We start from the raw sequence: 27,480 nt of genomic DNA, 5'->3' as shown, positions 1-27,480 counted from the left end.
GGTCTATCAACTAGACATAATACATGAAGAAAATTGATATATAGATAACGACCGTCTAACGACGTCTAAAAAAATACAGGTCTTATAATTTAGTTTATTGTGTACACAAGTGGGCATCAACTTCTGGTCCACACATAATTATTTAGAAAGAAATGTTTTAATTGTTTTCTTTGTCAATGTTCGACTCTTAAAAACAAAAGGTTTTGTCAATGTTTCCCCACTAAAAAAAAAAAATTAGTAGCAATAAAGTCCTGAGTCTTTTTCAAAAAAATAAAAAAATAAAAAAATAAAGTCCTGAGTCGTCTCTCGTTGCATTACGTTGATCCGATGTTAATGTTTGGGTTCCGATTTTAATATTTTATTCTACTATATGTATTACAATTTGTTTTTATCTAATCTCCATAGTTAAAAGTTACTGAAAGCAATAACGAAAACTAATACATGCATGTTTGACGTTTCACAAAACAAATGAACTCAAGCTTATCACGACGCTAAAAAAAGTTCTTTATAGGTCAATTTCACTTGACCTCTACGTCACACAATGGTGATAGATAAAAGTAAAGTCGAAGGCAAAGTCACTGACTACTTAATTCAGTCTATACAACATACAACACTTTGTCTTTTTTTTTTCGCTTCATCATCAAGATTCTTCTACTCCAGATCAGACCTCGTCGGAGAGTTTAGGAGAGCAAGAATCCACGGCTTCAGCCACCGTCAGAAAGATTTTGTCGTGTCCTATCAAGTCTGCAAAGTGAGAAACGTGTAGCTTATTTATGACCGGCGGTCCTGGATTCGCTAGAACCAACTGTTTTTGCACACGACCAAAAAAAAGTGTCAGTTTCATATATAACTTCTCTATAATCTTAGGTTTAGCTTTGGTTTATGGTGTGTACCTGAATGTCTCGTTTTTGGAGAGACTTATATAAGTCTTCTAAGGCGTGAATACCGCTAGTATCGATGTCCGTAACAGCTGATAATATATAATAAAACATCAATTACTATGAATCAATGCTCAGCACAGCATAGCGATCTAGATGTAAAAGAAGTAGGGTTAGTTTAGTACGTGACATTTCGATGATAAGAAACTGGATCCTCGGCAAGCTTGCAGCTTTCACCATCTCTTCTTCATCTGTCAACCATCTTTGAATCCTACATATTTGAAGAACACCAAAAATGTAAGGTTCTACACATTGATTTCTTGTGAAACAAGTAACCTTTCAAACTTGGTTTTTCAGGATTCGATCTCATACCTTTCCCTGACATAATTGGAGTTGGAGAAGTAAATAGCGGAGTCAACACGAATTGTCAAAACTCCGGGAATCCTAGTCGCTTCAGGATACTGATTGATATTCCTGTAAACCGAAGTCCCTGGTATCTTTCCAAGAATTGCTGTCCTAGGTCTCGTAACTTGCAAAAGTATCTTGGCAAAAGATATCCCCACCTAAAACATAATCACCCAAAAAAATCAGCCAAGAAAACTGCAAAAACGTATCAATCAATTCACACATATGGTGTTTTCTTGGGACTTACGGCTATTAGAAGGCCAATCTCTACGGATACAAAGATGACACCAAAGAAAGCCCCCATACAAGCAACAAAATCGAGCTTATCGATCTTGAAAATCAAAATGGTAGCATTAACGTCAACCAAAGGAATCACGGCGTTGATGATGATCGCTGCAAGAATTGCGTTGGGTGTGTATTTGAAAAGAGGAGTGAGGAAGAGAAGCGTTAAGAGGACGACAATGGACATGATGATGTTGGAGACTGCCGTTTGACATCCGGCCATGAAGTTGACAGCGGATCTTGAGAACGAACCGGTGGATACATAGCAAGAGGTCATCGAACCGATCACGTTCATTGCTCCTAATGCTACCATCTCTTTGTTACCATCGATTTGGTAGTCTTTCATTGCTGCAAATGTTCTTCCTATCGCTACAGCTTCCTGTTACAAAGATTTGTGCTTGCATTTACGTTTACATATTAAATCAAAATTTTACTAGTAAAACATAAATTTTAGGGTTTATGTAAGTAAGTACCGTCAAGGCAACCATGCCTGAGACAACGCCTATGCGGAAGCCCTTGAGAAGGTAATCGCCGGAGAAATATATTAGACGCAAAGAAGAAGGGTTCAGACCTTTGTCAAGATGTTTCACCTGAGGAGAAGAAAATTAAGACAAGGCAAAGTAGAATAACTTGCATCGCAAGTAACTTTAGGGGTTATATATTTAAGCCTATAAGGTTATGCTTACTATCTGAACTCCTTTCTTGTCGGCTCGGGTTATGTAGACGAAGAAGGTTGAAATGATGACAGATACTAACGGAGCAATCGCTGGAATCCAAAACAGTTTCTTGTTTTTCTTCCCCTGTTTTTATCAGAAGATCATATAAGAACAAGAAAATAGAAATCGACGAGAGATTGCAATTTGATGGTTCGATGAATTACTATGAACTTGGAGATGAGAAGGAAGATCAAGAACGATGCACTAATGAGTATTGTCTGCCAATTCCACTGCAAACATTTGATACCAAACGGTGAGTATTCATAAAGAGTGAAAGAAACTAAAAACAGAGAGATTGAATGAATCTTTACTCCGTGGTGGGCTGAGCTGATTACGGAAGAAAGAACCGCGATGATATCGGTTTTCTTTGTGAACTTATTGATTCCGAGGAATCCTTTGAGCTGTTGAAGCGCAATGGTGATGGCTGCTCCACCCATGAACCCTACTACCGCGGCGTGGGATAAGAAATCGATCAAGAAACCCAATCTGAAACCAAAGTTGAGAAGTTATAGATCAAGAAGAATCTCTAAACTTAAGAGCATCATTGATGTGTGATGTTGGGATTAGTATGTTACCTAAAGAACCCTAGTGCTGCTTGAGTGACACCGGCAAAGAACGTGGAGGTGAAGGCTAAGCGGAGATATTCGTTAGGGTTTGTGTTGGGGTCGATCTCAGCCCGAAGCAGAGTACCTAAAAGGAGCGAAACCACTGCCACGGGTCCAATCGCTATATCCTTTGAGCTTCCCATACATGCGTACACCAACGGAGGAACAAAACTTGAATCTATACAAGAATTTGAAAGAAACAAAAACAGCAATAATAAGAATTGTTGTTCATTTCCAACGAAAACATACGATAAAAACGTAAATGCAATAATAGTAATTGAGGCTTAATTAGGAGCATCAAACGAGAATAAGATGGTTATTAACTTACATAGACCATACTTAGGGTCAAGACTGGCGAGCTTTGCATATCCAATATCCTGAAACCATTTGAATACATATCTGCTAATGCTTTCTTACATAAGTAACTTGTGACAGAAGTTACTGAACTTTTTTTTTTTTTTTTTTGTAAACCTGAGGAATGCAGAGACTGGCTATGGTTAAACCGGCAATAAGATCGCCGCGAAACATCTTAAGATTATATTTTCTTCCCCACTCGATAACCGGGAAGACGGACTGGATACCGAGCATGAGCTTCTTGGACTTTGACTGGTCCTTGAAATGCCTTAGAGGATCATCGTGGAAGAAAGTTTCTTTGAAAGTGTACATGAACTCATTGAAGAGGTTTTGCTTCGGAGGAACTTCGACTTTGTGGACATACGGTGTATTTGCTTGCCGCGGGGAAGATGTATCCACCGGGGAAATCTCTCCGTCATCGTCCACAGGATGAGCTCTAGCCGACATTGCTATATGTGTGATTTGTAGCAAACACTGAAGAAACGTATTTATAGAAATATCAAGCTGTTTTGCCAAAAAAATAATATTTTACATTTAAAAACACCGTTAAGATGACTCCAAAAAAATAATTTTAAGTTGGCCCTAGTTGCCAAAGAAACGTCATTAGTATCCCCAAGAATAAGAAATTAGTTTCGCACTAGTAAGTTCGTATTAGTTTCCACTAACAATCAAATTGCTTTAGCTGCCGCAAACGTTTACCATTGTAACATTTGGCTAAACAATTCCTACACCAGACGATTAATTGACTTATAGAAAAGTTCTTATGCTATAGACGTCGTCTTAGAATCACTTTAGACTAACAATTATTGGATGATTGAAAATGTAGGTTTTTCTAAAACCGTATGGTGCCGAATATCCATGTATTTATATAATAAAAGCCTGTGAATTTAGAATAGAGAAAAGGCAAAACACATCTTGTGATTAAAATCGATTAATAAGGGAATCATCATAAAGTCGACGAATATAACTATATAAAGATATATAGAAAGAACAAAACCATTGATAGTGGAAGGTGAAAGCATTACATATATACCTGGAAAATAAATCAGTGACGAATTCGATCTTTGATTTTAGCCTCTTTTAATCCTCCAAAGTTCTTCCATGGAGAAATTTTTGCTTAGGTCGAAATATTTAAAAAGGATTTTTATTTTTTTAATTGGAAACGCCAGGCCAGATTGTACAAACCCAACGTTTGTTATTAAAGAGCAGGAACCTAGATCCTGTCCAGGTTCACTGATTAACTACTCTCCAAATATATCAATGAGAAATCCTAATTTTTTAAGAAAAGAGGGGAAATTATATGAATTGAAGTTTTATTTTGTTTAATTTTATTCAGAAAAAAAAAAGATTAAAAGAGAGTAGAAAAGTATCAATGAATTTTTTTTTGAAAGTCACGTCCCGATTGTGGAAAGAAAAGAGAAAGGTGTTTTCTGCAGAATCTGATTTTCTTTTGTGGTTAAACAAGAGGAGAAAAATATTCTTACAAATACTTTTTTGAAAGTGATGATTAAAACAGATCTAGTTTCTCCATAAGAAAATATTCAGACATTGAACAGAAATAAACCAAAATTATTTCTTTTCACTTAATCAAAATCAAGAAGAATACAAATCTCGACTGTTTTCTTCTTTGTGTTTGTTTGTAATTCTTATCAAATTGAAAGAACTAAACAAAACCAAAGAAGAAGGAAATTGTGGCGATACAAGTTTCAGAGTTACAGTGAACAACAAACGAGATTCGAAGAAGTTAGATCCGAAATTTAAGAAGATTCCACTAGTCATTTTGTTGTTGGTGTGAGATACAACAATAAAAAGTCAAACAACCCGAAGCGAGAAGGCTGGAGTTTTTAACTTCATTTATGTGTTCCATTTGAAAAAAATGAAAAGAAGAAAAACAAATAGTATTAATAATAATATTGGTCGACGGGTAGCCGCATATTATCATGTAATTTAAATATGTTATTATTTTTTTGTAGTGCAAACTTTATTTAAAAACAAAAAAAAATAATTACAAAAAGCATGTGACGTTCAAAAAAAGTTTTTTTTTTTATACAAGAAAAATGGTAGGTTCACGAATAATACTGACAAACTTTTTGGCCATTGGCTTCATTTCTAAGCACCATTACATTGGAGGACTCATATTAATTGCCTTAAATAATAGCATTTCAATACTTAATTGGTAAAAGGTGATGCTCGTTTTGTGCAGTTTTCTGTTGGCAATGGGCAATAATTACAATTTTATATGCCGTTTTGATTATATATATCGCCAAACTGAAAAAAAAAAAAAAAAAAAAAAAACTAAAATTTGACATGGAACTTGTTTTGTTGGTTAAAATCTGATGTTGATGAAATAAACATGAATGCTCAAAATACATATACATTAGTATAGGATTCTTGATGTTTTTATGCAATTTGTCATCTGTAGAGGAGGACTTGAGTAGCGATGGTTGGTCGAGAGCATTTTTTGTTACGTTCTCTCAAAATATTTCTTAGAAATAGGATGTTTTGTTGGTTTGATTTGATTCTAGTTTTATCGGGTTTAATTGGTTTATATTTGTTTCCCTTATGGTTATGATTTTACTCTCCTATCGCTTTATCTACTATACCTCATAGTACGAGTAGTTTGCTTCATTTTATAGAGTTTAGATTCCGGAAAAATCTTGTTTTCCGTATGTGTATTTTTGTAATCTATCAAATATCATACAATTGCTAATTAAATCAAAATCAAATGATCAAAAAAAAAAAAAAAAACAAGAAAGAAACGAAAAAAAAAAAATACAAATTGGCAAAATGACACCAACATATAGCAGCCGTAATGTATGATTAGACAATTTTAGGATCTTAAAGAGAGTCCATTGATTGTGATAAATGTTAGGTATCATCAACATTCGAAAATCTTAATTAACTATAGTGGACCAATCAAGCACGAAGATCAAACCTCCTTCATTCAATTCCGTATTCGTTCATACTCAAATATAAAGAAGAGAACAAAAATACAACCATCGGATCTCTTGTGTCACACTTAATTGTCCATTTTAAAAAGTTTGAACAATATTTTATTTTCTCAAAAAGCTATTCACCGAAACGACGCCGTAACGTGGAAAAGGAAATAACTTAATGTTGGGTGGGTCAATCAATACGGTGTCGTTTAAAAAACACTAATTCTCACGAAGCCTATGAAGTAAAGCAGATCAAAACAAAACAGAGAAAATTCTTTTGTTGCGTTGAGAGATGGGAGCCGATAATGGAGAATCGCCAAAACCTACACAGATCTCAATTTCTAAAGATCAATTCTTCGCGTGGAAACGCCAAAAGGTATCTCTCTCTACCTCTCCTTTACATCGATTCGTAGTGAATGAATTGAAGAACCCTAGAATTGATGATAGATTGTTATGAAGCCCTCGTTGTTTATTTATTGTATAAGCTCATGTAATGATTGATTGATTAACCTAAGTTTGTTGTTTTCTTGTAAGGATGCTGAGTTATTAGCTAAACAAGCTGAAGTAGCAAGGAAACGTCAAGAGGACATAGCTTCAGGTCGTGTTCCAATGAATGGTCGTGAGCTTTTCTTGCATGAGCCTTGGGTTTTCGACGATACTCACCATTAGATTCACTAATTCTTCATAGGTACATACAGATATCATTCGAACCATAAAGAAACCATTTAGACTCTCTCATTAGTACTTGCATCTGAGTTTATGAATTGGGTTTAACCATAAGGATTAGGGGAACAATGGAACTGATTGTGTGTGATCTGATGAAACCAGTCTTGTGTTTAAAGATCTGTTACTGTATTATCTCTTGATGTTGTATATTTATGTGTGTTTCAGGTGATCTAAGACATTACCAAACACATTTCCTTGGTCATTTGTGATCCAACTCTGTTTCTCTTTTGTTCTAGTACTCTCATGTTCCCACTTTTGTCTGAAGTGTTTAATCAGAAAATTAGTCGTCATTGTGACTTAATCATTGGCTCTGTTTATTGGAAATTTGGTGGTTGTTACTTGTTATATCCCTCGATGTTTGATATATACATTATTGCAAACAAAACATGGAGACATTAAACCTAAAGCTGAAACTGATTTATTGTGTTAATGAAGATAGTCCATATAGTCGACCAAAGACAACAAACTTTGCGCTATGAGGTATCATCAAGACTATAAATTAGTGATCAAGCTCATAAAACTTAGCGACTTATGATGCTTAAACCGCATATACATATCTCGTAAGTTCATTAAAATGATAATCACTAATCTCATCACCGTTTATCCAAATATTTTGATGTAAAAAGAAGAGTAAACTTAAGAAATCTCTAAACGATATATACAACGAAGAGAGGGAAATTAGTCAAGCATTCTATTTTTAGTTCCTATTAACTCGCCTAATTATAAGCATTTTCTTCCTCCTCCTTCCCTATATTAACGATATCTTTTTCAAACCATTTTTTCTTCTTCTCTTTTGAAGTTTTGTAGATTACTGATCAAGCATTATATCAACTTACGATTTGGATGAATCAAAATCTCTTTCTGCGTCGTTAATATGGGTCGGGTGAAGTTAGAGATCAAGAGAATAGAGAATACAACGAATCGACAAGTTACGTTTTCAAAACGTAGAAATGGTTTGATTAAGAAAGCTTATGAATTGTCGATTCTTTGTGATATCGACATTGCTCTCATTATGTTCTCTCCTTCTGATCGCCTTAGCCTCTTCTCCGGAAAAACTAGGTATTATCATTTACGCCTTTTTCATTAACATTTTCCATTGCAAGACTTCTAGGGTTTGGACCATATCATATCTCAATTATCTCTACAGGATTGAAGACGTTTTTACAAGATTCATCAATCTTCCTAAACAAGAACGAGAGAGGTACGCTTATACTACTTTCGTTTCATTTGCAATTTCTTTTCTGATTTTTATTATATTGCTAGCAGGTGTTCAAGTATATATATATTGCTAGTAAATTTTGACTATTGATTAATTAATTATTTGTCTTTTTTTTTCCCAGTGCTCTATACTTTTCCGACCAGAATAGACGCCCGTATGTATCACATTTTGTTTTTTTCTGTTACATTACATAAAATCATATGGATATAAATTATAATAAATTTGTCTTGACCTTTATTTTCTTTTCTTGCAGAGATATTCAAAACAAAGAGGTTTGTATTCTAATCATAGTGATTAATTTGTTCCTCAGAATTATGTTGTTTCTTTAATTTATTTATTAATCTAGAATCATGTTATTATATGACAGTGTCTACTAAGGATTTTGCAGCAACTCAAGTCTGAAAATGACATCGCTCTTCAACTCACGAAGTCCGTAAATTCCTTCTGTTCTGTAGTTATAATCAATTTTATAATCTCATATATTTACCAAGATACACTCTTCAATACACATTTAAATATACACTAAACTTTTTTTCTTACATATAATTATTTTGAAAAAAAGCCCTGCAGCTATTAACTCCGACGTCGAGGTAACTTATCTCTAACTTCTTGATAAATTAATTAGAACATATAGAAATATATTGATACGTAGTTTAACCGTCTCACTTGTAATCTAGGAACTTGAGCATGAAGTTTGTAGGTTACAACAACAACTCCAAATGGCAGAAGAAGAACTAAGGTTTTTTACTCGAAAAACAAAAATGTTTGATATTATTGTTTATAATGTTAGTTAAAATCATGATCCATTAGTATAACCTTAATATGAGCAGGAGATACGAACCGGATCCAGTAAGATTCACGACCATGGAGGAATACGAAGTTTATGAGAAGCAACTTCTCGACACTCTAACACATGTTGTCCAAAGGCGAGACCATCTCATGAGCAACCATTTATCTTCTTATGAAGCATCTACTATGCAACAAAGCATTGGTGGTCCTTTTGTTAACGACGGCGTTGAAGGTTGGCTACCTGAAAATGGGCCTAATCAAACCCATTTATTTGATGCATCGGCCCATTCCAATCAACTCAGGTACATACATATTCATAGTCTTCCTAAGCTTCCTCAAGCGATTGTTTTTTCTTTGAAAATATAAATATTCACATTGATAGTTTGATACAGTTTGACTCAATTTTCTTTTACAAAAAATTGGCAGAGAATTATCATCGGCAATGTATGAACCATTGTTGCAAGGAAGTAGCTCAAGCTCGAACCAAAACAACATGAGTGAATGCCACGTGACGAACCACAACGGTGAAATGTTCCCTGAGTGGGCTCAGGCGTATTCTTCCTCGGCCTTATTCGCTTCTATGCAACAACAGGTTTTTTTTGTCCTTTTTTTGCTTTATTATTTAATTTTCTATTTAACTAAAATTCAAAAATGTGGACTTGTTTTGGTCAACGTGCCAGCATGGAGGTGTGGGTCCCAGTATAGAAGAAATGATGCCAGCTCAGCAAGGTGATATTCCGGCAGTGACGGCGGAGGCACAACCTGATCATGAAGTCTCCGACTATGAAACAAAAGTTCCTCAGCTCAGTAGCCAATAATCTCAACCATGTATTTTTTTTTTATGTATTACCATTTTTTTTCTTTTTTTTTTTCCTTCAATCCAGAAAAAAAACTGGATTTTTTGTCATGATGACATGAGAAGACGATACCAAATCGTGTTATATTTTTGATACCATTTTTTTCGCAACACCATTTTATATATATTTTTTTAAATGTGATAAATATGCTCTGTTTGTTTTTTTTTTTTTTTTTTTTAAATTACACGGCCATAGAAGATATCGACACGAGAAGACAAAAAAAAAATTCTGACATATAAATAAGCTTGTAATACGCAATTTGTTGTTAAGTTATAACGGAAATTTCACCTTGACAGTTTTTACAAAAAAATGGTTATTTCGTTTCCATTTTGTTGAAAAAGACACTAAAATTCAAAAAAAAAAAATCTGACACATAAATAAGCTTCTAATACGCAATTTGTTGTTAATTTATAACGAAAATGAATAATTCTTGGGTTCACCCACTTTCATTCACCTCCTCTTAATTATCCAATTAGAATTTGCCATGTTATCTAGTTAAAAAAATTAAAACAATTAATATTTTCTAAATAAACAATAAGATTAAGTCATAACCACTCTTTTATAAACCCAAACCAATATATAATCTCGTTTAATTACAAAATATAAACCCTAATTCTCCTTTGTAAACCCAAACCGTCATTTAAACTCGTTTAATCGTAAAAAAATCTAAACCCTAATCGTACTTTCTAAACCCAAACCGATACTTAATTTCGTTTAATTGTAAAAAACCTGTTTATAAACCCAAACCGATAGTTAAACTTGTTTAATCATAAAATCTAAACCCTAATCTTTTCTAATAAACTAAACCGATACATAATTTCGTTTTACTGGCAAATTAAATTTTATAATTAAATATTTTTATTATTATTAGGTAGCATATTTTGATTGGATGAAATAAAGGGAGTGAAAATAAGAGGTTCACCCCTAGAATAATAGGCTAGGGGTGAACCTAAGAATAATAGAACGGAAATTTCACCTTGTCAGTTTTTACTAAAAAATAGCTATTTTGTTTCTATTTTGTTGAAAAGGACATATTAAAATTCAATAAAAAAATTTTGACACATAAATAAGCTTGTAATACGCAATTTGTTGTTAGTAATTTATAACGGAAATTTCACCTTGTCAGTTTTTATTAAAAAAATAGCTATTTCGTCTCCATTTTGTTGAAAAAGACATTAAAATAAAGAGTATTCTTTCGTAGTTTTTTTTTTGGTAGAACGTATTCTTTCGTAGTTGACAGAAAAAGAAAGCTAAGGGAATAAATATTTTTAACCAGATTTAGATTTTCTTCCTTAATTGTCCAAAATTTTTGGTCCACTTTTCTATTTTCTTCGTCCAATAAAAAATTGTAAGATATTTTCCTTAAGAAAATCATTATTTTTAAAATTAATTATCAAGACTGTAAGATGTTAAAAATATATATATATACTGTCAAAAATAAATAATTACATTAGTATTATATATTATTAACATCTTTTCCCTAAATCAAAACTTTAGAAACAATGCATTATAGCGTAACCGTAATAAAACACTAGATTTGTAAATTTTCCTTTCAATTTTAAAGTGATAATTACTCGAATATCCACTGTAATCTTTTTTTTTTTTAACACGTTTCCACTGTAATCTATCCTTTATAATTTCCTATAAACAACATTATTTTTAAATTTTGTTGTTGACTTTGCAGATTCTCCCAAATTTGGATTATTGTTTGTCTCCATATTTGCAGATTCTTTGTTGTCTTGTGGGTCCATATTTTCCAAAGTCAAAGAAAAATGCTTATTTTGGATCATTTGGCTTACAAAAATTATAAACTTTTGTACAAATATTTTATAAATCTTAATTTATAGCATTTATAAAAATTTCCAATTTTTGATGTGAAAGCTAAAATTCCATATTTATACATTTCTTATTAATAAGATTTCACCAAATCTCATGAACTCCTAGAATATTGAATTAAAGTTTTCAGAAGCTAGCACAATTTTTGTCTTTAAAGATAAATATTCAATCCAATGAACTTTTAAAAAATAATCTTATATAATGGATACATTGTTAGGCAATGTCAATATTAAGATAATCTTCCATCTGTTTGTTTATGAATGGATACATTTATCTCTCTCTATATATAAATATATAATGTTATAATAATCTAGGAAAGAAATCTAACACTAATATTGGGGTATTCAATTTAAAATCAAGATTTTTACCAATAACTGTACAAGAAAATAATTTTATAAGCTGAACTATTATTAGCTTTTCTGAGTAAAATGTATGATTGCTTCAAAACGCAATGTCTTAGTATTTTGATTATTCACTAAGTAATATATAAATATGAACGGAAATTGGCAAGCTAAAATTTTATATCTTCCTTTTCTTTCGTTTTTTTTTTCTATTTCACAGCTTATATATATATAATTTAGTATAAAAAAATTAAAGTAATCATATAAGGAAACAAATTTTTTTATTGTCTACACAAACAAAAATTACAAACAATCAACACTTTATGCGTTCTCCACTTCTCCTATATATATATATATCCATTCACAGCCTCTAACATTTCTGATAAACTTCTTCCTTCTCTCAGAATCTCTTGGTTTCATTCGTTTATATCCAGTCGCATATCATTCTGAAGAAAATAAGGTATATCATATTCATTTCACGACATCTTTATTCTTTATAGATAAAGTAAGCATAATTTTATGAGTTTTATCATTTACTTCATTTGTTTTAAACTTCTCTTTAGCTCTTCAAAAATTGAAACAAGATTCAGATTTGATTTTTTTTTTTTTTGTAAAATACAACAAATTTTTCATTTTTGTTTTATATATCATATATATTCAACTCTAAACTAAGTTTTAAAGCAAATGTTTTTTGTTCCTTGAATTTTACATTATCAATTTTTCATTTCATATTCGATGATGAATTGATGATGATGATGTTGGTGTGGTAACATACGTTAATTTAATGATTTGATTGTGAATATTGCAGTGTTGTTAAGAATGGCTTCAAGCGACGATCTTGAATTTTCGTTTTTGGATTTACCAGAAACTTTTGGTGCTCTTACGGTAATACTACTTATCTCTTGGTGTTAGTATGTGAAAATAAAGAACATCTCCATATATAGTTTTTGATTTGACTAATTACATATTTTGACTAATCTCCCTCTTATTCTTGTTTCTCATTCTTTTTTTTTTTTTTTAAGTCGCATTTAAACAAAATAAAATGTTTATATAATAAAATTGTTTATGTAAACTTTGAAAAGGAGTATGTGGGAAATGCTTCGTTGCTGGTTTCAGAAAATGAACAAAATGACTTTGTTGGATACATCCCTGTCTCTGCCACCACAAGTAATGTTTATCCTGCACCACTAATAGAGAATTCAAACACTGATCAAGAGATCGAGACATTGACAAGAACTTCAAGCTTTGATCAAGAGACAGCCATAGTAGCACACAATCAAAGCTTTCATCAGGAGGACGATTATGCTAAGTATTTCAACACCGCCGAAAACTTTAATGACATAGTAAGAACACTACTTATAACTCTTCTTTCACTTATTAATGCATATATAACTAATGACATACCATTCATGATTTATAGTTTACTTTCCCAAGAATTTAGAAGTTAGAACTTAGAACATTGACATTATGTGGTAATTAACGGGAGGATTCCAAACTGATCTTATAAATTTGCAGTCGCCGAGTGTCTTTAGCAATGGCCAAAGAGAAAATGTGTACAGTGGAAATTGTGTCCTAACCTCGAGCAATCAAATGATGACCACTGGACAACATGGACCTCTAGAGCAAAGTTATCAACAACCTTTATTGTCTCAAACATTTCCCGATTTCTCTAACGAGCCATATGTTTCAACACTGGTACAAATTTTCTATGACTCTCTATTTTACGTAATCGATAATTTAAAATGTATACTCAGAACATTCAATATCATGATGAGTCAGGTAAGGAGTAATATACAAGAAATGGAGAGAGCTAATGGACCTACAAATCTCAATCTAATCCAGCATGGCCTTCAAGATCATCACTTCCATCCTTCTTTGTATTCAACTTCTAACATCTTTTTTTCTCCTTATATATATCAAATGTTTAGAAATGATAATAATAATAATATCAATCAATGCAGGTATCAGGAGGAACAATATAATCACACTGACTTACTACTTGAACAACTCGTGCGAATTCATGAAACTGAACATCAAATGCAACTACCAAAATTCTCTAACATGTCTACCCCAACATCAGTGTAAGAAAATAATTACTTTGATTGTTTTGAAAATTGATTTATCCACAGTAGTCAAAACTTAATTTTATTTTATCTTTTGTCCAATTATAGAGGGACATTGCTAAACAATCAAGGCCTAATTCCTTTTGCCTCGACTCCAAATACTATACCGAATCCAGAGTATCGTACTCCCATGATTTCTAACAATCTGACACTAAATAAGTATATAAATAGTGTTTTAAGTATTTTTGTTTAGTTTCTTATATACACTCGCTAAGTATTAAATCACTTACAAATCTAGGATTTTCGAATGTTTTCAGCTCAGGAAACTACTCACCATTTACGCAAAGGTCATATGAGCCTGACTCATTTGCTTATGCCTTCCAGAAATCAAGCTCGTTAAACCCTACTCGTCGCCCCCGTGGAAGGTGACATCATTGTCTTACACTATACATGTTTTGCTTAACTTTTCCATATGATCTATTGAAAAGATGATATAGTATTGTCAAATTTATTAGGCCCAGGAGATTTCAAAGTGTTATGCCTTCAAGTTTGTCTATTACTACACCAAATAACATGTCTTTGGTACCTGCAACTCAAACCCTATTAACCCCTCCCAGGTAACTAGTTTTCATGCTAGCACATATCTATTTCATCTTGAAAAATGCATTAGAAATACATATTGTTAATTTCATGCAGTGTATGTATTAGTATTGCATAAATCATGATTTTTTGAATATAATTTAGGCCTTATGCCCAAGATAAGGGAAAACAACATGTTACAGCAATGCCGTCTTTGAACCCAACTCTCTACAATCAGTATCAAAATTCATACCCAAACTCAATGATCCAACAGGTGAAGTTTTTAAATCTTAATATTGCATTAGATGTGAAATAAATTCCTGTTGAAAATGAGAAATGGAACCACTTGAAAAATGTTTTTATTTTTTTGTATTATTAAAATATTAACTAATTATTCAAGTTGTTACAACACAAAATTACTAGATACAATTTATATTAAACACAATGTAGTAATACCAAATATTGTGTCTACTATTGCAGAGTGGAGGTTTAAGACAACGCAGTTGTTATGATCAATGTGAAAATGAAGGTTCTTCGTCTAAAATAAGGGTACACATGCATTCTTACACAAATAATCATTTTCTTCTTCAAAGAAAAAATTTATAGGAGTGTGACACATAGAAAATAATTAACTATTGCAGAGAGTCATGTTACCGTTTCAAGAAAATAGTATAGCAGATTCATCGAGTGTATCTCTTTGGCAAGATGGAAATAGGCGTTCAAGTGCGGCCAATCACCATGAAGAAAGGTTTGTTTATTTCAGCTATAAACTCAAATTTCAATCTTAGACCAAGAAAACAAAATATTTTTAGTTACAGTACTTATATATTTACTCCTTATTCAGGTTAAAAAATGCAGTATACGATCCATTTTATGCAGGTGTTGGATTACCCATTGATCCTCATTTGAGGTTCTTTTGATTAAATATATTGAAATGGTAATTCTCTCATACACATATACGTTATACAATCAATTAAAAACCCCGTAATTAAATAAGAATAATCATATATTACATTATAGTCTTTCATACTTCTCTAAAAATTCTTTTGCAGGACGGCGTAACTTGCACTTGCATGTTTGAAGAATCAGTGTGGTGTATTGATGGGAAAAAATATTTGAGACTCATCAGACTCTAAAATCTAAATCATATAAGCAGTTATGGGTCTATGTACATCACATATGCGTTGTGTATTTTTGCATGTGACAAAGATTTTCAGTCCATCAGTTTGTACTTGTGATTATGTTGTGTCATATCCTTTTAAAAACTTTTTATGCATATATTTCGCCTCAAATTTCTTGTTGAGAAAATGTTTTCATAATTCATCGCCAAAACCATGCCGTCAACACCATCCTAATTAATAGTATTTTAGCAAACGTAGCTATCAAATTTGCATCGCGAAAACGCGATTTTGCACCCTAATTTGAACAACAAAACGAAAATATTTTATCTGAAAGTCACACATTCATAACGTTTTGTAGAAGCTTATGCATTTTGGTGTCAAACAAGATGCTCAAAATAAAATTTGAAAAAAAAAATATCAAATGATCTTATTCAACTTAGAAGTACACAAAAATGATAAAATAAAATTCAAAACATATGATATATATATATATATATAGATATATAGATATATATATATATTTTTTTCTCTATTTACGATTTAACGCTGTTATAGAGATTTTCATTTGTTTCGCTAGAATATGTTTGAATTAAATATCAAATGATCTATCTAGGATATGTTATTCAACTTAAAAAATAATTTTTACCCAAAAATGCTAAAATAAATTCAAAACACATGATAGAATGATTTTATTTTGTTTTCTATTTACCATTTGCTATGTTGGTACTTGGTAGATTGAAAATGAATTTAGGAGGCTTTGAGGGGAAGAAGGGCTGGAGCAACAATGATGGGTCAATAAAAAGCCTAATAAGCATTAGAATGTCAATGGACCTTAAAGCAAAGTTAAATTTCCATCCCTCTCATACGGTGGCCGGCCCTTGGCCTTCGTTTGCTTTGATTCAAAGCCTTTGAAGTTGGTGTTCACTCACCACTGTCTACAGTGAACGTAAATGCTCTCTAGTTGTATCTATGGATTAATGAAACCTTGTTTAGGTAAACACCGTAAAATATACTAATAATCATTAATGCTTTGGTGAGTGGTTTGTAACACTCTGTATTAGTTCCTTTAGTATATGTGGGTTTTTAACCTTTTTATCTCTGCAAAGATCAAAAAGCTATTCGGCTAAAGATCTTTTGAATATTGCTTGATTTCACTGTTCCATACGATATACTCAAAGGCCAGAGTTTTGATGATTATATTATTTGTTTTGTTTTTGTGTTCTGATTCTTTTAGATTCTGACAAGTAAGCTGCTTTGGGAACCATCAAAAGAACTAGTTGAAAACAAAACCAAAAAACTTATAATATTCACAAAAACTTCTATTATCTTCTATCTTGAGAGCTCATCTCATCACATTTGACTTTATTCTCAAAAATCTTTAAAATGTTTTCACTTTCAGATAACGATGGTCTAGGTACAGCTTGCAGCAAATACTTCTGTGTTGTCGATCCTCGTAAGTAAAACTATTGTTTACATATTTTTGTTCAAAACGTAAACTATTATATACATTATCAGTTTCACTAGTTTTAAATTTATCTGTCTCTTCGCCGACTTCTCAAGATCTTAAAGGTATAATCTAAAGAATTAAAATAACATATGACTTATTATTTTACATAATGCTGATGTTGTCAATTTATCTCGTTTCAGGTGATTCAGAACATTATCAAGACTCTTCAGGTAATCAGTAAATAGTGAGTTAACTTTGAAAATTTTTGAACTCTTTTCTTCATTTGGGAATTTATGTCCTGTTTCTTTAGCTTCTTTGCATTTTCTCTCAACTTGGATCTTTCATATCCACAAAATTTTTATCAGCTAAATAGTGTACCATTGTGTTTATGAGTTTCTCCCAAAACTCAATATTTTAAAAAGTATTTTTTCGTTAATCAGTATTGTAAAGAAATATTAATTCAAGCTAAGTATTAGTAAAAGGACAACTAGCATATGTAAATGGTAAAGTTATTCTGTAATCTTATTATGATTTCCTTATTCAATCATAAACTTTATAGAATATACATCCAAACGTAATCCATTATGATTTACTAGTTGATTCTCTAAATTATGCTTTAGAATCTGACATTATTGCATAAATTCCAATGACATTAAAATTACAAACACAAACTTTAGGATAATGTCATGACAAATCATGTTATCAAATCTTTATATCTTGAATATTTCAAATATAGGTAGGAGTTAGTTAAATTAATCAATTATCCACTCCAAATACCATAATCCCATTCCCAGGGAATTGAAAATTTTAATTAGGTTGCTTATTCTTTTTTTTTTTTTGGTCAACATTAGGTTGCTTATTCCCCATAAATAAAAATAACTATTTTTTTGGATAAAATTGCTTATCACTTTTTTTTTATATGTAAATTCTGTCATTGTGGCTATCATCAGTTAAAAGCATATCCTTTGGAATTTGGATAAGAAAAAAGTGAATAATAAATTTCTAATTTTTGTTACCATAGAGATGCTGTAAAATAGTTAAAATTAAAAAGGTGTTTATCCATAACGCTTAAAATTAGGATAGGTTAAGGATTTACAGCAAACGAGAGAGGAACGGCCGACTTGGTTAAACATCCTAATCTTAATCCCTCCGACTTTGCCTAATTTTAAGCATTGTTTTATAATTAAAAATAAATATATGTTTTCTTGATTATCTTTCCTTAATTAATCCCAAAAGATTTTTCTTTTAAAACAATTGAATTAATTGATAGAGGTATATATCGTATCGATTCCGTTTCGACGAATTAAATTCTCTTGTGCTTCGTTGTGAGTGCGTGTATAAGAGAACAAAAGTTCGCGTAACGTTCATCTTTTAATCTCGAAGAAGAAAACTCGTTCGTTTGCTTATCCATGATACAGGTAAATTTATAATTTTTCGATTTTATTTTTTATTTTCTTTAGTCTTTTTTGCATGCAATCTATTTCGTGAATTTGATAACAATTTCTATTTGATTGATGAATGATGATTCACGAGAATTCATCTTTGTAGGATTAAATTTAAGAAATCTGATTAGGGTGTTGATTATGATATTAAACTCAATCATTCGTTTTTTTTAAAACACATAAGAATATTTGTGATTATCTTTTTTTCTTAGAATCTGGGTTTAATCGTTGTTTGAATCCTATGAAATTAAGAAAGATATTCATGGAAGTCGAGCTTCGTATATTTTAAAAAAATCAAAGGTACGCGTAGCTTTTTAGATTGACCATTGTATATGATATTTTAAATTTAATTTAATAAATAATTTGCAAATTAGTCAGTCAACAACTTGTTTATTTCGTGAATCGTCGTAGTTGCTTTTTTGGCGTTCAAGAATAGGTAGATGCTTTTTGCGTTCAACTTCAAGAATAGACACATTCTTGTTTAAAAACGTGTAGCTTTCATGTAATCGTAGTTGCTTTTTGTTATCATTATAACGTTTATAAAACTCTGGTAACAGATTTTGGCTGTTTTTACCTTAAAAAGGGATTTAATAATCCACAGACGTTTTAAAAGACTATCCTCATAGCTTAACCTTTTTTTTAGCTTTCCATTTTTTCCTGTTGATTAAATCGTTTTAAGAATATGAAAATGTACTAACTAGATCAAAGAGAATATCCAATATATATATATATATATATATATATATATATATATAGATTAAGAACATCCTATATCCAACTTAATTGTTGATTCTGTGTGGCTGAGATGTTGTTAATTTATGCTCTAACTTGTCATTAAACAATTGATTATTTGTTAGTAAGATGATTTACTTAACCATTATCGTCTAGATGTTGTACATATTTTTGAAATATTCAATTAGAACAATTACATTATCTTTTCCCATTTTTCCATTTTCTTATTTTCAGTCCCAATTTCGGTAGATTAATTGCCCTATATGCATTTATAAGAACAAATTACATTCATTGGATACAAGAAAGGTGTGAGGGATGTATAGAATTTCTAAGAAACTTCTAGATGTTCTACCAATCATATCCACTTTAGTTTATACTAATTTGGTATTGATGACATATTCTTAGCAAAAAAACTTTATTTTGGTCCTATTTTGGTCTAATATTTCTTATATTTTCCCATTCACAGGAAAAAAAAACATTAAATGTCACAGATTCTCAATAATATCTCAGCGACCATCCCTTCCATGACATCACCTCCTTCGCTTAGCTGTCTCTCTATTTAAGATCTCTTCATGCAAACTCTAACATCACATTAAAATTATAAAATAAAAGAAACAAAACCCAGGAAATAAAAAGAATTGATATTTTTTTGTTGGGTTTTGTTATTTTTATTTTCTTATAAAATCCAGATATGGAGAGAGCCTTTTCTTCCTCTGACTCATCATCATCCATGCCTTCTTCTTCTGATCAGTCTCTTTCCATCAACTCCGATCAAACCTCACCTTTCGTGACGTCATCCATGCTTTCACGCACGTCATCTTCTTCTTCCTCCGCCGTGGGTGACTACATCGGGACAGAGAGCTGCTTTGACGTCCTCTCCGCTGACGAAGAAAACGATGTCGTCTCCGTTACGTCCGAGTCTGTAAAAAGCCGGTTTCGTTACGGTGGAAGGAGGAGAGAAGAGAGAGAAGCTAGAGCTGCGGCGGCGCGTGAGTTTCCTCCGCCGATACCGTTGCTTGCTCAGACGGGGAATCTCCTCCCGCACATGCCGTGGGTTCTCAAGCGTGTGGTGACGAGCGACGGGAGGCTTATACTCAGAGAAGAGAAGGTTCGTCATCATGAGTATTTCCGTGCGAATAGATCCAATGGTCGTCTCACTCTTCACCTTGTTCCTTTAGACGATGACGTTTTTGAACTTCCTCAAGAACCCTCTCATTACCAAAGTGATGATGATAACGATGATGAAGAGGATGGTGATGATCAGTGTGATGATCAGGATGAATGTGATGATGATCAGCATCAAGAGGTGGAAGATGATTTGGATGATCTGGCGGATAAGATTAATAAGGATGTTGCTAGCAATGCCTCTAATGATGATGATAAGGGCAATGTGCATGGTGATAGTGAAGATGGATATAGAAAGGTTATCTTAGCGGCGGTGGGGGAGGAGACGGTGGGGGAGAGTGGAGTGATGGTCGGAGGAGGAGGATCGCCAAGAGGAAAGTGTTTGAAGTCATGTTTTGTTGGTATGAGAGTTCATGAGATAAGACCAGTTCTTAGTTGATTCTTATTATTATTAATTAGTAGTTCTTGTTAATTAGCATCTTTTTTTTTGGGTGGAAAACAAGATTATTATCGAAGAGAGCAATAAAATACTACCGGCTTAATTCATATGAATATTAGAGGTTTTTTCATGAGAAAAAGTTGTTTGTTTTTGTAATCTTCAGAGGCTATGGTGTAATTTAGCTTCTTTTAGATGTTTTTTGAGGATATATACATATTTTAAATAGGGTTAATAGTTTTGTGACTTTGTCGGTATGTGAGTGATGATGTTTTTTTAAAAAATTTGAATTTATCTTGCCGGGTGAATACTATGGACAAGAGATATCACTTGTAAAAGAAAAATATTATAAAATCGAATCGTAATCTCCTTTAAAGGAAAATAATAGTAATTGAATAAAAGAATTCCAAAGACCGAAGAAATGCAAAAAAAAAAAAAAAAGGGGAAGAAACATAACAGCTAATATTCGATAATCCATATGGTGCAAAGTGAAAACAGCTAATATTGTTGTTCATTTTTGTAGAGAATTTAAATTTCTAGGAAATCGATATTGAATTGACTTATACCTTAAATCCAGCGATGTTCTTTTGTATTTATCACTTCAAAAATCGTATGTCGAACAAAAAAAATGAAAACAAAAGTTAGATACATATATATATCCTGTAAGATAAAAGTCACAAAACGAGGTCATTTTGTGTACGAAATCAGAAACGAGAATACTTGTATACTAGATACAGGACCTGCGAAAGAAAGTTAATGGTCATAATTTTCTTTATAAGTAAAGAAATTGTTCAATTTTAAAAAGGATTAGAATATTTTGTGTTTTTCAATAAATTTCTTTATAAACGTATAAATTAGTGTTTTTATGTCCGATCCGAACCGTTCGGTATGATTAGTTAACCTGCGATCCGTACACTTCTCCAGTTTAGGTATAGTGCTAATTTCCGATAATTTTTTTTTGCTCAAATGCCCGGTTTTTTTAAAACCGAATAAAAAACCTACAAAAATCTGCCATTAACCCGTAACCTGATGAACCGGTTGAACTGACCGGGTATCGGATCAAAAACAAATCATTTGATTTGGAAATATTAGTTACTTGATAAGATTTGCTTGAAAAAATATAAGGTAGTTATATATTTAGTTTGGAAATATTAGTTACTTGATAAGATTTGCTTAAGGTTGGATGTAACCTTTGATACATTTTAATGATCTGGCTAATATAGAGATAAAGGTGGTCTCGTAGTCTCTGTTACTAATATTAGTTACGTAATCATTTGCTTAAGTTTGTGGTATATTTATTCTGGAAAGATTTGCTGCATAATTATTTACAATTTTAATTAAAAATTTGTTTTGATTAGTGAGATATATGTGTATAATATTAATGACAAATTCTGTAAATAGTCTAATAAAATTTGGGCAATTATTTAAATAGGTGACAAATCATTCTGAGAGCGACACGTTAGCATGACAACTTGTTAATAACACTTCAAAGTAAGGTTTATTTTTTAGAGTATTTATCTATTAATATATAAAGGATATGTAGAAGTAAATAGATATAAAGGGTCCGAATGGTAACAGCGTTTTTTATTGTGCTGGAAAAGTGGTATTATAGTGCAGTACGGTTCAACTGCGGTACGTGCGGGAGAAAAGTATTTGCGGGACAAGTGCGGTTTGTACAAAATAAGCGGTACAGAATAATGTTTGATTGATGAACAATTACTTGCGGTACACAATAATATTTATGAATGGTAAAATAGTAAGAAACATTACGGATTACATATTATAAATAAATATATTGATAATTAATATAATTGTAAATTATTGTTTGTTTGTGTTAATAAAAAAATATTTTCGTACATTCATGAACCTTAACTATCTAAATTGATTTAAAGCAAAAACTTAGTTTTTAGACATACATATTGCTAAATAAGTTAAAGAGTTCAATTATTACTAATCTAATTTTATTATCAAAAATATGAAGAAATATACCTAAGTCTCCTTAAGTTATATGGTATTAGGTAACTAAATAAATTTTAATAAGTTTTGTGAAGCTTACTAAATTAGATTATTACTTATACTTTATCTCAATTTGTATGAAATAAATTAATTATATTTTTACTTAATTTTATGTGTATAAGTTAACTATTTTTATAAGATAATTTTAAATTAAAAATTAACTTGATTCTTAGAGATGAAGAAAAAAAATCAAACCATTTAGAACTATGAATGGATGTATGAAAAAATTTAGTGTGCAATATCCATTTTCATAAGCACAAAACACTAAAAAAAAAAAATATTATCCAGGGCGTTATTTGATGGACCGCTAGTTATTACCCGCAAAATGATTTTAAACTACGGTCCATAATTTATTGGGTAATATACTGCTTCAATTTCTGCATGCGTTTTTACTTTTTGTTTTAATCCAAAAACGCAAATGTTTAAAAAAGTTATGATTGGTGTAATAAAAGTGGTTTTGGAAAAACCAATTTGAATTCCGCACATATAAGGTTACCATTCATTACCAAAATCTCATACCAACACCAAAAAAAAAAAAATTGATAAAATAAATTTAGAGAAAAAGAGAAGCCAATAAGGGAGAATAAAAGGTACGGAGAAAAATGTAAGTACAGCTAAGATAGAAAGATAGAGAGTTTCCCGATGAATTTTAAGACAGAGACACTTAACTTAACTCTGTCTTCTGTAATTTGTCAGTTCCTCATCATTGGTCTTTCCCACCACCTGATCTCTTGTCCTATATTCCCCTCCGGTTTACTCTCTCTTGAACCGGTCTTCTTCTTCGTTCTTCAAAATATCTAATTATTCTCAATACAACAACAAATTAATTCTATTTCCCAGGAATAATAAGGCGAGCGACTTGGTTTACTTAATTCTAATCTTAACCCCTTTGACTTCGCCTTATTTTAAGCATTTAAAATATAAATTTCATATTGATTATTTTTAATATCTTACAAAATCTACAACTATTACTATATTGTATCATCAGTTCAATTTCAATGAAATAGAAATTAATTATCCTCTGCTAATATTCTTACTTGTTTATTCTAATTGTTATTGGGTTTGACAAAACACTCAACGTTGGGCCTTAATGGGCCAGACGAAATTGGTATAAAGAAAAGGAGAACAAGATTATGGAAATGGCTTTGGCCCATATGCATACATCTATATGTATGTTTCATCGATCAAGAAAGTGGAAGTGGTTGAGACAAGACAGCAAAAGAGGGTTCTAGAGAAAGAGAAAAAACGTTAGAGTTCTCAAGAAGCTTTCTTCCTTGTGTTCTTTTGTGTCTTTGATCTTGTTCTTACTGAGTTTGTACCTGAAACCAAAAGATAACATCACTAGTTAGTGGTCTTTGTAACCTCCTTTTGATATAAGTGAAGCTTGGGAGAAGAGTCCTCCCCCGAGACGTACCGGTTAGAGGCCGGGAACTCGGTTATCAAATTCTTTTGTGTCATATTCAAGTTTTAGATCCGTGAATCATTAATCGGTTTGTGAGGCGATTAGGGACATAAATTCCTTACACTAATTATTCCATTTATTCACTCTTTTATATTGTTATTTGATATATCTTTTTTTTTTTACGTCTAGATTTATTATTTATTGCAAATTATGAGAACTGTTACATAGACGATTCTACAACGGACAATTCCTTCCGACCCTTATTAGATCCACGACAGACGACACTTCATTCTCCATGCTCTTGACGGACACCTTCAATGATCCACGACCTGACGACACTTCTCTCTCTGCGTAGAATCCTGGCGAACGGCTATAATTGTACTTCGCTAGAGATCTCCTGCACACTTGCCTCCTTTAATCTGCAAATTTATTAATAAATCGCAATATCTGGGATTCGAACCCCAAACCTCTTGGTGTAGAAGCATTAATTAACCATTAGTCAACCAATGGGCCAAGAGCGCTTCCACGATATATCCTTTATAATAAATATGACTTTTTTTTTTTTTTGGTCAAAATCTGATTAGTTATTTTAATAAACACATTCACTCTGTCTTAAGCAAATAAATTCAATCTGTATTCATACTTGTTTTTTTTTTTTTAGCGACGAAGGAAATCTGTAGAACTGAATTACGAATTGTTTATTAGTATTACATTTTGATACTAATCGAGATCATTGATGATTATTTCTTGATCGTTTTAATAAATCGGCTACATTGTTTAATTTTCAAAACCAAAGGTGCATGCATAGCTTGTCTACGCTTTGATCATTGCTTAAAAGATACGTTTTTTTGTTTTGTTAATCTGTGTTTGGATTCAGATGGAGGAGATTGTTTTGGAACCAAAGGATGCAGTTGATTGGTCATATAGAGGCGAAGGAGCTGTTAATTTGGTTCTCGCTTACACTGGATCTTCTCCCACTTTCGTTAGTCTCCTCTTTCAATCTGTTTCTCTAACCCAAATTTGATCGTTTTTGGGATTAGGAAGAAGTAGTTAACATTGAGATTGATATATTGTTTGTTTCTCTCTTTTTTGGTGTGTTTATGTGTGAAGTTGGGAAAGATGATGAGGATACAGAAAATGCCAAAGGATGGGAATGAAAATGGAGACAAAAGTGAAAACGGTCTTACTACTCATGAAAAGCTTATTTGGGCAGACATTAAGGATCTTGTATCTTGCAAGAACAAGGAGATTGAAGAGTATTTGTTTGTCAAACATGTCATGAGACCTTTGTTGGGTCGTAAACATGTCAATCCTGGAGTATGTTTCCTCTTCATTTTCTTTTCTTGTCACATGATTCTAACACAATGGACATAAACGGATGTTTTTAAGGGATTTGAGTCTTGATGACTTGGGAATTTATTTCTGTTGTTGCAACTTTGCAGATACGTCTTCTTGTAGCAAAGGAATTTCTTGAATCTGTTGAGAAAATTATAACATCTCAGCGTCCTTCTTGGCGAGCTGATGCAGCTAGTGTGGATACTAACCGCAGTTCCGTGCTTCTCATGGATGATTTGACGCTTTTCGCCCACGGTAAGTCTATTTTGTATATTCAACTATTGATGAGTCTTTTTCTTTCATTGTTCTAACTTGCAAGTAAAGTTTGATGTGAGCTTGTAGGTTGTCTCTTGGTTTAAGTAAATTTGATATGATGGATTTAAGCTATGGTTTTTGCCTTTTTGGTTTATATAACATGTCGCGCGTTAATGATCTCCTCTGCTTTCAGGTCATGTTGAGGATAAACCATGCTTAAGTGTTGAAATAAAGGTGTTCATCATCATCATCATTATCTTGTGTTTACTTACTTACTTTTAGGCTAGCCATTGAATGCTTTTAGTGGCTGATATATGTTTGCTCTGATGAAGTAGCCCAAATGTGGATTTCTTCCATCTTCAAGTTTCATAGCAGAAGAAAATGTTATTAAGAAGAGTATTACTCGTTTCCAAATGCACCAAATTCTCAAGCTTAAGGAAAACGAGGTACTTCATTTACACATCTCCTCAGATTCACAATCCAATCTTTGAACCTAACTCGTGAAAGTTATGTATTGCAGATCTCAGAAATCAGTGAATATGATCCTTTAGACCTTTTCTCTGGATCCAAAGATAGAATACTCAAAGCAATAAAAGCGCTCTACGCGACTCCTCAGAACAATTTCCGTGTGTTCCTGAATGGTTCTCTGGTATTTGGAGGCTTAGGTGGTGGCATATGCAAAACAACCTCAAAGGTTGAACTAGCTTTTGAGCATATACTCAAAGATATCATCAAGACCTATGATGGTTTACGTGCAGATCGTTTCATAGAGCTTGTAGCAGAAACTGTTTACACATCTGGAGTTCTAGATCAGCTTCTAGACGTCCAAAAGCTCGATAAATATAACATCGAGGGAGCGATTCACGTATACTATGACTTCATTGACCAGCCATGTAAAGTGTGCAGAGAGTTGAATCAATATAGCTCCATGCATTCAATTCCACTGGATGAAAAAGTGAATATTTTGAAGGATTTTCTAATATCTGCCACTGCAAAGGATTGTAGTGTAATGATAAGTTTTAGATCAACAGAAGTTGGGCTCTCAAGATCCTCTTCTCACAGTAATCTTCATCTTGAATCAACAAAGCAAGAATTTGAGTACAAGGTACATCTTTCTTTAACTTGTAGATACTAAAATCTTTGCTTTTATTGAATTGTTTCTCTCATAATCTTTGCAGGTACATTTCATTGATCTTGATATGAGACCTTTGAAGAAAATGGAAGTCTATTACGAATTAGACAAGAAGATCATGAACACATACCTGGAGATGCTGAAGAAGAAAGGAGATCAACCTCGATGTTTCTAGAACTACAAACATGAGAAGCAGATTTCATATCTCATTCCAAAAATTCCTGAATTGGTAGTTAGTATTTTATGTTTCACTTCACCTAACAGATTCCTACTGTTTTCACTTGTATCAATTCATCAGACTCCCTTTACTTGCTCTGGTTTTCAACAGAATAAAACTACATGACATGCAAAATATCTCATTACTTGCTCACAATTTAAGAATCTGGAGAAATAGTGAAGAGCTTGGTCGTCACCAGGATTCATCAATCTATGTAAGGTTGTTTTGCATTAG

The 27,480-nt window shown here is 32.2% G+C and overlaps 6 protein-coding genes across 11 annotated transcripts; 5 read left to right on the top strand and 1 right to left on the bottom strand.

The window, feature by feature from the left end:
- Window positions 1-373: 373 nt before the first annotated feature.
- LOC9329276 (sulfate transporter 1.3) lies at window positions 374-5,070 on the bottom strand. The gene is made up of 13 exons (XM_021010382.1): window positions 4,274-5,070; window positions 3,358-3,714; window positions 3,215-3,263; window positions 2,857-3,064; window positions 2,593-2,767; window positions 2,446-2,511; window positions 2,252-2,365; window positions 2,039-2,155; window positions 1,531-1,944; window positions 1,251-1,441; window positions 1,064-1,149; window positions 894-970; window positions 374-805 (listed from the first exon to the last, which is right to left on the bottom strand). Exons 2-13 carry the CDS (start codon window positions 3,685-3,687, stop codon window positions 662-664), a joined length of 1,971 nt encoding a protein of 656 aa, XP_020866041.1. The 5' UTR covers window positions 3,688-3,714; window positions 4,274-5,070; the 3' UTR covers window positions 374-661.
- A 1,354-nt stretch (window positions 5,071-6,424) lies between these two features.
- On the top strand, window positions 6,425-7,249 carry LOC9329275. Its single transcript, XM_002893168.2, has 3 exons — window positions 6,425-6,552; window positions 6,711-6,864; window positions 7,068-7,249. The coding sequence occupies exons 1-2, from the start codon at window positions 6,469-6,471 to the stop codon at window positions 6,843-6,845; spliced, it is 219 nt and encodes a 72-aa protein (XP_002893214.1). The 5' UTR covers window positions 6,425-6,468; the 3' UTR covers window positions 6,846-6,864; window positions 7,068-7,249.
- Window positions 7,250-7,351: 102 nt separating this feature from the next.
- Window positions 7,352-9,865, top strand: LOC9329274 (agamous-like MADS-box protein AGL104). Its single transcript, XM_002893167.2, has 10 exons — window positions 7,352-7,961; window positions 8,050-8,103; window positions 8,243-8,275; window positions 8,375-8,393; window positions 8,489-8,550; window positions 8,684-8,711; window positions 8,799-8,860; window positions 8,952-9,212; window positions 9,337-9,502; window positions 9,591-9,865. Exons 1-10 carry the CDS (start codon window positions 7,777-7,779, stop codon window positions 9,726-9,728), a joined length of 1,008 nt encoding a protein of 335 aa, XP_002893213.1. The 5' UTR covers window positions 7,352-7,776; the 3' UTR covers window positions 9,729-9,865.
- Window positions 9,866-12,231: 2,366 nt separating this feature from the next.
- Window positions 12,232-15,824, top strand: LOC9329273. Of its 3 annotated transcripts, none has more exons than XM_002893166.2 (14): window positions 12,232-12,404; window positions 12,753-12,829; window positions 13,027-13,287; window positions 13,460-13,639; window positions 13,724-13,821; window positions 13,906-14,025; window positions 14,116-14,184; window positions 14,325-14,432; window positions 14,523-14,624; window positions 14,752-14,860; window positions 15,067-15,135; window positions 15,228-15,334; window positions 15,431-15,523; window positions 15,639-15,824. In XM_002893166.2, exons 2-13 carry the CDS (start codon window positions 12,764-12,766, stop codon window positions 15,504-15,506), a joined length of 1,365 nt encoding a protein of 454 aa, XP_002893212.1. In that variant the 5' UTR covers window positions 12,232-12,404; window positions 12,753-12,763; the 3' UTR covers window positions 15,507-15,523; window positions 15,639-15,824. The 3 variants fall into 3 exon arrangements, with proteins under 3 accessions (XP_002893212.1, XP_020869626.1, XP_020869628.1); XM_021013967.1 differs by having other exon boundaries at window positions 14,116-14,226; XM_021013969.1 differs by lacking the exon at window positions 12,232-12,404 and having other exon boundaries at window positions 12,642-12,829; window positions 14,116-14,226.
- Window positions 15,825-18,419: 2,595 nt separating this feature from the next.
- Window positions 18,420-21,187, top strand: LOC9329272 (ribosome biogenesis protein ERB1). The gene is made up of 2 exons (XM_021010575.1): window positions 18,420-18,572; window positions 19,795-21,187. The coding sequence occupies exon 2, from the start codon at window positions 20,020-20,022 to the stop codon at window positions 20,890-20,892; it is 873 nt and encodes a 290-aa protein (XP_020866234.1). The 5' UTR covers window positions 18,420-18,572; window positions 19,795-20,019; the 3' UTR covers window positions 20,893-21,187.
- A 2,639-nt stretch (window positions 21,188-23,826) lies between these two features.
- Window positions 23,827-27,383, top strand: LOC9326556 (inositol-pentakisphosphate 2-kinase). 4 transcript variants are annotated; one of them, XM_021010737.1, is made up of 8 exons: window positions 23,827-24,152; window positions 25,185-25,289; window positions 25,418-25,624; window positions 25,750-25,897; window positions 26,091-26,131; window positions 26,233-26,343; window positions 26,418-27,002; window positions 27,076-27,383. In XM_021010737.1, the coding sequence occupies exons 2-8, from the start codon at window positions 25,185-25,187 to the stop codon at window positions 27,202-27,204; spliced, it is 1,326 nt and encodes a 441-aa protein (XP_020866396.1). In that variant the 5' UTR covers window positions 23,827-24,152; the 3' UTR covers window positions 27,205-27,383. The 4 variants fall into 4 exon arrangements, with proteins under 4 accessions (XP_020866396.1, XP_020866394.1, XP_002893210.1 ...); XM_021010735.1 differs by having other exon boundaries at window positions 23,827-24,321; XM_002893164.2 differs by having other exon boundaries at window positions 23,827-24,395.
- Window positions 27,384-27,480: the final 97 nt, after the last annotated feature.

This window comes from Arabidopsis lyrata (genome assembly GCF_000004255.2).
Source record: "Arabidopsis lyrata subsp. lyrata unplaced genomic scaffold ARALYscaffold_1, whole genome shotgun sequence".
Taxonomy (NCBI): domain Eukaryota; kingdom Viridiplantae; phylum Streptophyta; class Magnoliopsida; order Brassicales; family Brassicaceae; genus Arabidopsis; species Arabidopsis lyrata.
This window is presented reverse-complemented; position numbering and strand designations above follow the sequence as displayed.

Coding starts and splice junctions, on each gene's coding strand:
- LOC9329276 (XM_021010382.1), bottom strand. CDS start 3,687: ATGTCGGCTAGAGCTCATCCTGTGGACGATGACGGAGAGATTTCCCCG. Junction 3,065..3,214: donor TGACCCTAAGTATGGTCTAT/GTAAGTTAATAA, acceptor ATTCTTGTATAG/ATTCAAGTTTTGTTCCTCCG. Junction 806..893: donor TCCAAAAACGAGACATTCAG/GTACACACCATA, acceptor GTGCAAAAACAG/TTGGTTCTAGCGAATCCAGG.
- LOC9329275 (XM_002893168.2), top strand. CDS start 6,469: ATGGGAGCCGATAATGGAGAATCGCCAAAACCTACACAGATCTCAATT. Junction 6,553..6,710: donor TCGCGTGGAAACGCCAAAAG/GTATCTCTCTCT, acceptor TTTTCTTGTAAG/GATGCTGAGTTATTAGCTAA.
- LOC9329274 (XM_002893167.2), top strand. CDS start 7,777: ATGGGTCGGGTGAAGTTAGAGATCAAGAGAATAGAGAATACAACGAAT. Junction 8,551..8,683: donor ATCGCTCTTCAACTCACGAA/GTCCGTAAATTC, acceptor TTTGAAAAAAAG/CCCTGCAGCTATTAACTCCG. Junction 8,861..8,951: donor ATGGCAGAAGAAGAACTAAG/GTTTTTTACTCG, acceptor TAATATGAGCAG/GAGATACGAACCGGATCCAG.
- LOC9329273 (XM_021013967.1), top strand. CDS start 12,764: ATGGCTTCAAGCGACGATCTTGAATTTTCGTTTTTGGATTTACCAGAA. Junction 13,640..13,723: donor AGCCATATGTTTCAACACTG/GTACAAATTTTC, acceptor ATGATGAGTCAG/GTAAGGAGTAATATACAAGA. Junction 13,822..13,905: donor CATCACTTCCATCCTTCTTT/GTATTCAACTTC, acceptor CAATCAATGCAG/GTATCAGGAGGAACAATATA.
- LOC9329272 (XM_021010575.1), top strand. CDS start 20,020: ATGGAGAGAGCCTTTTCTTCCTCTGACTCATCATCATCCATGCCTTCT.
- LOC9326556 (XM_021010737.1), top strand. CDS start 25,185: ATGGAGGAGATTGTTTTGGAACCAAAGGATGCAGTTGATTGGTCATAT. Junction 25,290..25,417: donor CTGGATCTTCTCCCACTTTC/GTTAGTCTCCTC, acceptor TTATGTGTGAAG/TTGGGAAAGATGATGAGGAT. Junction 25,898..26,090: donor TTTGACGCTTTTCGCCCACG/GTAAGTCTATTT, acceptor CTCTGCTTTCAG/GTCATGTTGAGGATAAACCA.